General features: G+C 34.8%; 1 protein-coding gene across 1 annotated transcript in view; it reads right to left on the reverse strand.

The window, feature by feature from the left end:
- The window catches only part of LOC103603525 (coiled-coil domain-containing protein 172), a gene marked incomplete at its 3' end in the record, with an annotated part of 30,841 nt that extends 22,766 nt beyond the window's left edge, over positions 1-8,075 (reverse strand). Inside the window, exons 1-2 of the mRNA XM_008588066.1 lie at positions 7,962-8,075; positions 7,673-7,758 (exon numbers count right to left, since the gene is read on the reverse strand). Coding sequence (XP_008586288.1) covers positions 7,673-7,758; positions 7,962-8,040 — 165 coding nt within the window. The remainder of the gene's footprint in view (positions 1-7,672; positions 7,759-7,961) is intronic.
- Between the last annotated feature and the right edge of the window lie 247 nt (positions 8,076-8,322).

Raw genomic sequence — 8,322 nt, forward strand, 5'->3', positions numbered from 1 at the left:
ATGCACTTGAATAGTTAACATGCACTTGAATAGTTAACATGCACTTGAATAGTTTCCAGAACTTTGCTTGTTATTGATTTCCAATTTTAATGCATTGGTGGTCTGAAAAGATACTTGGAATGATTTGTTTTTTAAAATTTGCTGAGACTTGATTTGTGATGTAACATATGGCCTATCCTGGAGAATTTTCCATGTGCTGATGAGAAGAATGTGTATTGTGCAGCTGCTGGATGAAATGTTCTGTAGATGTCTGCCAGGTCCAGTTGGTCTAAGGTGTAGTTTAAATTCTGTGTTTCTTTGTTGATTTTTTTGCCTGGGAGTTCTGTCCAATGCTGAGAGAAGGGTGTTGAGATCATCCATTACTATCCTTTTAGGGTCTATCTCCTTTTTTAGGTCTAAGAGTGTTTGTTTGCTTTACATATCTGGGTGCTCCAGCGTTGGGTGCATACATATTTATGACTGTTATGTCTTCTAACTGGATAGATACCTTTATCATTATATAATGGATTTCTTTGTCTCTTTTTATGGTTTTTGGTTTGAAGTCTATTTTATCCAATATAAGAATAGCTACTCCTGCTCGTTTTTGGTTCCCATTTGCAGGGTGTATTTTTTTCTATCCCTTCACTTTTAGTTTATGTGTGTCTTTATAGATAAAGTGGGTCTCTTGAAGACAGCATATAGTTGGGTTTAGCTTTCTAATCCAATCAGTCAGTCTGTGTCTTTTGAATGGAGAGTTTAACCCATTTACATTTAGGGTTGTTATTGACAAGTATTGCTTTTCTCCTCTCATTATACTGCTTTTTGTTTTGATGTTTTAAATATCATCTGTTCCTTTCTTCCCCTGTTACTTTTCATCTTCAATGTTAGTTGGATTTTTGAGGTGACATGATTTAGCTTCTTACTCTTTGTCATTTGCATTTTGGTTTTAATGGTGGGTTTTGGACTTTCTTGTACATCTGTAATGGTGATTATTGTTTTTCAGATTCTGGATGCAGGACACCTTTGAGTATTTCTTGTAGGGCCAGTCATGTGGGAGTGAACTCCCATAATTTTTGTTTGGGAAATATACTATTTCTCCCTCATTTCTGAAGGATAACCTTGCTGGGTATAGAATTCTTGGGTGGCAATCATCTTCTTTTACTGTTTTGACTATATCGTCTCATTTTCTTCTGGCCTGTAAGGTTACAGTTGAGTCTGATGTCAGTCTCATGGGGGCTCCCTTATAGTTGATTTGATGCCTTTCTCTTGCTTTCAGAATTCTCTGTCTTTGAGTTTTGCCAGTTTGACTATAATGTGTCTTGGAGAGGATCTTTTTGGATTGAATCTGTTTGAGGATCTTTGGGCTTCCTGGATCCAAAGGTTTGCATCTCTCCTGATATCTGGGAAGTTTTCTGTTATTATTTCCTTGAATAGGTTTCCTTTCTTCTCCCCTTCTGGAAAGCCCACGATTCAGATGTTTGTGCACCTGTGGTTGCCATCTAGCTCTCTTAAATTTTCTTCATTTTTAAAAAATTCTTTTTTCTTTTTTTTTTTGTCTGCCTGGGTTATTTCAAAAAGATCATCTTTGAGGTCTGAAATACTATCTTCTGCTTGCTATGGCCTGCTGCTCAAGCTTTCTGTTTTTTTACTTTATTGAGTGAATCCTTTAGTTCTAGGAGTTCTGTTACCTTTTTTAAAGGTATTAATATCTTTGTAAATTTCCTCCTTCATATCCTGTTTTTTCTTGTTTGTGTTCTCTAATTGATTCTTCTCTTATCTCTTTGAGTTTTCTTAAGATTAGTGCTGGTAATTCCTTTTCAGACATCTCAAGGGTATACTGCTCAATAGGGTCTGATACTTGAAATTACCACATTCCTTTTGTGGTGTCATATCTTCTTATTTATTTGTAGTTCTAGTATTTTTTCATTGATGTTTGGTCATCTGGTAGGACACTTTTTTCTTTTATTACTCTGGAATGGGCTATGAATGGAAAGACTTTCTCCTCTGTAGGCTCTGATGGTGACTCTTATTGTATCAATGTAGTTGCACATGTGGTAGGCTGCCTTGGCTCCTGCTCGGTCATTGTTGCAGGCCTCTCTGGGGCTTGGGCATGGGCCAGTGGCTCTGGTGGGGTTGGTGCACGGGATGGGCACTCACCTGGGTGCCCGGTCACTCTGTGGGTGGGCCTCTCCCCATGGTGTGATTTAGAAATTGTTCAATGAATATCTGTTGAATGAATAATTATCCAGTGTGTGCTGGAGATATTTAGAAGTAGTGAGGAGCAGTGCTAATTGATTTTCCAAGGAATCATAAATCAAAAAGTAAACTTTTAAAAATGCATTCTTTTGTGTTGTATAGTTTAATGAAGCCAGCAAACTAAGTTTTAATCTCATGCTTTCTGCATACTGTGCCACAAATTTATTGTTCCTTAATTAGAGAATTGTTCCTCCAGTTCCTAGAAAGGAAGCATTTTTTTCTGTTCAAAATATTTCTAACATTTCAGGCTAAACTATTTAGAGTAGCTCTTAAAAAAAAAAAAGGAATTGAGGCACTGGAAGATTTTATAATTAGAAACAGTGTAGTAGATTTCCCACTTTGTGGATCCAAGACAGAAAGTGTAAAACTTTTGTGATATATAAACACTTGCAAACAAAAACGCTATCTGGTATATGGAATTGAGGCACTGGAAGATTTTATAATTAGAAACAGTGTAGTAGATTTCCCACTTTGTGGATCCAAGCCAGAAAGTGTAAAACTTTTGTGATATATAAACACTTGCAAACAAAAACGCTATCTGGTATATTGTTATATAGTTTGCTCTAAATTGCTATTACCACGAAATATTCTTTGACTTTTCTTAACATCATGAAAACAAAGCTGAGCAAAGTAAATCTGAAAAATGCTATATAATATTTTAACATCATTTAGAAATGTAATCACTTCAGTTCTATTAACATAAAGAGAGATAGCTACTTCTCAGAGACAAGGACTCCTCATAAAAGAACTGTAACCACAAGCATAACCATTAATCATGGAACTCATGTGAACAACAGATACACCAAATGGGCAATAATTACCTGAGATGTCCAATACTGGTATCACTAGGGACCTGGGAATATAAACCACAATAAGATACCACTTCACACCCACTAAGAAGGCTTTAAGAAAAACCCCAAAACAGAAAATAGCAAGTGTTGACAAGGATATAGAGACACTGGAGCCCTTATACATTGCTGGTGAGAATGTAAAATAGTACAGCCACTGTGGAAACAGTCTGGCATTTCCCCAAAATGTTTAACCTGAAGTTACCACATAACCCAGTAATTCTACTCCTAGATAGAATTCTCAAGAGATCTGAATATATGTGTTCATTTAAACAGTTGTACACAAATATTCATAGCAGCATTATTCATAATGGCTAAAAAGTGGAAATAACTCAAATGGTTAACTGGATACACAAAATGTTATATTCACATATGTACGTATATGTATGAGGGTACTTCAAAAAGTTCATGGAAAAATAGAATTAAATGATAATATGAATCCTCCATGAATTTTTTGAAGAACCCTCATATAATGAATTATTATTCAGTCATAAAAGGAATGAAGTATTGATTTATGCTGCAATATGAATGAGCCTGGAAAATGTGCTAAGTGAAAAAAGCCAGTTACAAAAGGCCACATATTCAAAAAGTGATTTAGTTATGACCTAGGGCTGGTGGAGTTTGAGGGGTATAGGAGGGTGACTGCTAATGATTATAGGGTTTTTTTGGAGGGTCATAAAAATGTTCTGGAATTAGCTAGTGAAAAAGAAATCAAATAAATGCTATATATAGTATGGTTGCACAACCCTGTGAAAAGACAAAAATATAACTTGTGACTTTTAATATGTACTTTTATTTTGTAAAGTGACCTAACATCTGTGTCCCCACTCCTGGATTAATAAACAAAGCATTACATATAGCTTAAGTGCCCTATATACCCTTCTCTGATTATAGCTATTTTCCACCCTATCAGAGATAATCACTATCTTGATGTGCTATTTATCATCCCCATGCATGTCATTATACTTTTACTATATATTTATATATCTCTCAAAAGATGTATTATTGCTTCACATATTTTTAAATGGTATCATACTTATGTAACTTCTATAGATTGCTTTTTTAATCACATTGTTTTAGAGATTTATTAATTATTTTTAAGTTATCATTAGCTGGCTTTTTAACGATGACATCCAGCACTTGGAATTCTGAGGTCATACTCCCAGGAATAATAACTAAGTCTATTAAACATGTTTACAAAACTTCACTTCAATATCATAAATGACAATAATTTGTGATTTTTATTCTTTCACTTATTAGGTAATACAGTGCAAAAGGATATCACTTTGCCTGCTATTCTGGGAAGGATCTTAACTTTTACCAATTAAAAAAAAAAAAGAACGTGTACATTTTGAAATAAAAAAGTAAACTGAGCCACTTCAAGTTACTTTTTTATTTCAACATAATTTTCCTTCAAAAATTCATGAAATATTCTTTTATTATTGCTATGAAGTTTATGCAATAAGTTAAAATTGGGGAAGAAAAAATAAACAAATATTCACAGGATAGCTTCAGATTTTCCTCCATTTACTCCCTCTTAATAGAGTATGGAATTATATTGGGCTTGAGGTAATATGTTTATAAAAATCAAATGCCCAAAGTTTAACTATATGCCATTTTTTAAAATAGGAGAATTTCTTTTAGATGCTTAAAAGAAACTAGTATTGTTCCGTGAGTCCTTAATTTTGGCTTGCTCTGTCATCAATAGTATAAAACCTTTCCTGGACTATCAGAGTTAAGAATACTGGTAAGCAATAATGCAAATCCAGGGCATGTTCTCATCTTTCTGTTGTCATATTACAAAACCTAACCAGGCGTACTGTAGCTGTCCAATTCACAAAGTACTTATACTATATAATATGAGACTTTTGCAACCACATATTTTAAAGGACTCATTGAGCCTTGAAAGGCAAATGCTATCATTCAAGTTCTAATTACATGCTACCTGGCTTTTACAAAACAGAAAAAAAAAAAAAAAAAAAAAGAATATTGTACTTCCTAAATACATTTTTTGACCACAAGAAACTACTGAAATAAACGTCCAAAATATTTTCTGAATGTATCACTGTGCAACAGTTCAGGCAGTGCCCTTTTCAAATTATGTTCTAGTTTCTTCTTATGTTGCTTCTACTTGATAAATGGATCAATAAATGCCAAGTTAAATGTTCAAGTAAATATATTTTCATTGTTATTGGCAGACATATAATTAACTCTAAGAATAAAAGAAACAAGAAATCAATTTATGATTACTTCTTCAGTTCTTCCCATTAGTCATTTACATTATAATTGTGGTTCTACTTTTAAAATCTTTATATACAGACACAGACACACATATACCATCTTGACTATAATTATGAATCAGATTATTTCAATGACAAATTAGAATTGTGTGAACTGTGAACTTCATATGTTAATCTTATTATAAGTTATAATTGTATTATTACCCACATATATGAGCTGATTAAAAAGCTAAGCACATTTATGAGCCTATATTAATTAGTGATTTCAGCAAATGTTTTTCTAAACAATGTCAGGGATTTGCTCTGTCTTCTCTCTAGCACAAACAATTCAATCAACATTTTTTTTATGTATGTGTATATATCAACAAATTATATTTACATTTTCAGGCAAAACAGGTTGCTAATAAAGAAAATATTACAAAGAACAAATGTATTTTTCTTTTACAAAGAAAATATCATAAAGAGGAAAGCTTTTTAAAAAACATTTATTATCTGTCAGGTCAATATTTTCACCAATCCAGGAAAAATGTACAAAAACTTACATAAGCAACCTTTTAAAAATATTGCCCTAAACCAGATGCAAAGCTTCAGACATATTATTATATGTGAATTTCATGAAGAAAAAGTTCAAGATGACCTCAAAAAATCTGTTTTAATAAAATATGCTGTCATTACTCAATTGTTACTTTCACTACGGTAGTTTGTTTTCATATTATATTTAACGGACAAGTCATTTAACCTCTCAGTTTCCTCACCTATAAGAGGGGAGGAATAATAATGAAGCTTCATTACAGGATTCCTGTTAGGATTAAAGCAGTTAATACAGGTGAAGCATTTAGAATAGTGCCCAACATATAGTAAGTGCTCAATAAGTGTTAGCTATGTATTACTTAGTTGTACATATTTTGCCTATTATTTTCTATTAGCTTCTAGTTAACCAGTCCTGAAAGTATCTTAATTTTTTTTCCAAGCAAAAAAAAAAGCTACATTATAACATTCTTAATGCTTTTCCCATCCTACCAGCTTTTAACATTGTTTACAGCAGCAGGTTTATCTGTTATTCAAAGGCAAAATAGGAGCTAGGGTCTCACAGAACAATAGTTCCAAATTCTATTTTAAAAAGCAGCATTCTCCCTGTTAGCTGTCACACTATTAGCACTCATTAATTCATTCAACACACTAATGTATACTATATGCCAGGCATTGGATACAACCAGTAGGAATAAAATACGGGTAAGAAAAAATTTAAGATACATTGCTCACACAATAATGGGGGATACAAACACAAATACAAGTATGCATTGTTGTTTAATAAAACAATTTTACCAAGATGTCCATGGGAGGGCTTTATGGGTGATATCTAAGAAAGACTCGAAAAGAAGAACTGAAGCTCCCCAGGTGGAGAAAGGTTCCATGATTATTTTATTCACAAAGAACACTGAAAATTCCTCACAGTGATAAGTTAAAAACATATCTGAAGCAAACAGATTTCCTCAAACGGACTTCCCATTGCACATTGCTTGAATAATTTGTCAGGTGTTGAATAAATATTACTGAATACCTGTCTCCACCCATAGAAAAGCCTTCATTGTGACACACATAAATGATGTTCTTAGCTTACTAATTTTTCCTATCTCAGAGAGATCTTCCTAAAACCACTTTCATCACACTGCTCCCTGATCAAAACCTGCAATAGTTTGTCCCTGTTCTAAGATGTCAGCCCCCTGCTTTGAATAGATTTTTCTCCCAATATGCCTTGGGCATATCTGCCTCTTCTCTCTACCACGAATGTTTTTCTCCTGCTACTTCTCTTTTCCTCTCCAAAATTCAACCCACCCTTCAAAATCCTCCAAGAAGCCATCAGACTGTCTTGCTCCAATTTAAAATAACAGAACTTCACAATGCTACATAAAAGAAATTCTAGTGGAAAAAGTATACTTTTGGATGAAAGACATGTCCAAAATGAGGCAGAGAACTGAAGAACAAAAGGCAGAGAGACTCATTGGAAAGTTACATTCAATAGTTACATCAACATAGCACACTTAAATTATTTATTATTCAAAATTTATATACTGCATCAACTAATTGAATAAGTAGAACAATTATTCTTCCAATGACACTATTCTCTTTTAAAACCTTGACCATCCCACAAAATGGACAATGAATTCTTCATTACTTTAAGTGGTTTCTTTAGGGAAAGTTCATATTAGAACTGAAGGTGTCACTGTATTCAGAACTTTAAATATTACCAAGGTAACATGGAATGACACTAACCAGCAAAGGAGTATAGTGTATTTACTGGTTAAAGACTTTTTCAAGTGATAATTAGCATGCTCTACACGTCAGTACCTTAGATTCCAGCTTGATTTTCTCTTCATTCAGCTCCTGTGTTGCTTCCTTAATTTTTTCACGACATCTGGTTATTTCCGACCTTACTGTAACACAAATTAAATCTTCAAACACATCCATCTTTCCCAAGTGCCCATTTCAGTGGAATTTGATAAGGCACCTTTCGGCTGTCTTTCCCTGTACTTGGAAAGCAAACTCCCCTAACTGCTCGGGATCTCATTCTGCTCCCAGCACCCAGCTCGAGAAGACAAAAGACCCCATGCAAAGGACAGAGACGCCCCGACCTGACCTTCTCGCATCAAACGGCGACTCTCCTCAGCCTGGTGCTCGGTGAAGAGGATGTGCTGAAACAGGGATTCTAAGCTCATCTCAGGCCCGGGCTCCTGCGGATCCTTTTCTGGCAGTTCAATATTTTATAACTGAGTCTGAGGATCCTGGAAAGCACAATAAAGAAGGATTCTTCTGGGGCTGTTCCCAGACAGAACGTCTCTGGCCCACACCGAGGACGGAGCGCACGCGGGACGCAGTCAGGGCGCCGGTCCGGGGACGCTATCCGCGGCCGCCCCTTCCCGCCCTCGGCCTTGGTTTCCCCGTTACGATTTGCGAACCTGGTTCTTCTCCCTAACGCGCTGTAACGACAGTTTCAAGTT

This window comes from Galeopterus variegatus, unplaced genomic scaffold, assembly GCF_000696425.1.
Source record: "Galeopterus variegatus unplaced genomic scaffold, G_variegatus-3.0.2 Scaffold4663, whole genome shotgun sequence".
NCBI classification, from domain to species: Eukaryota; Metazoa; Chordata; class Mammalia; order Dermoptera; family Cynocephalidae; genus Galeopterus; species Galeopterus variegatus.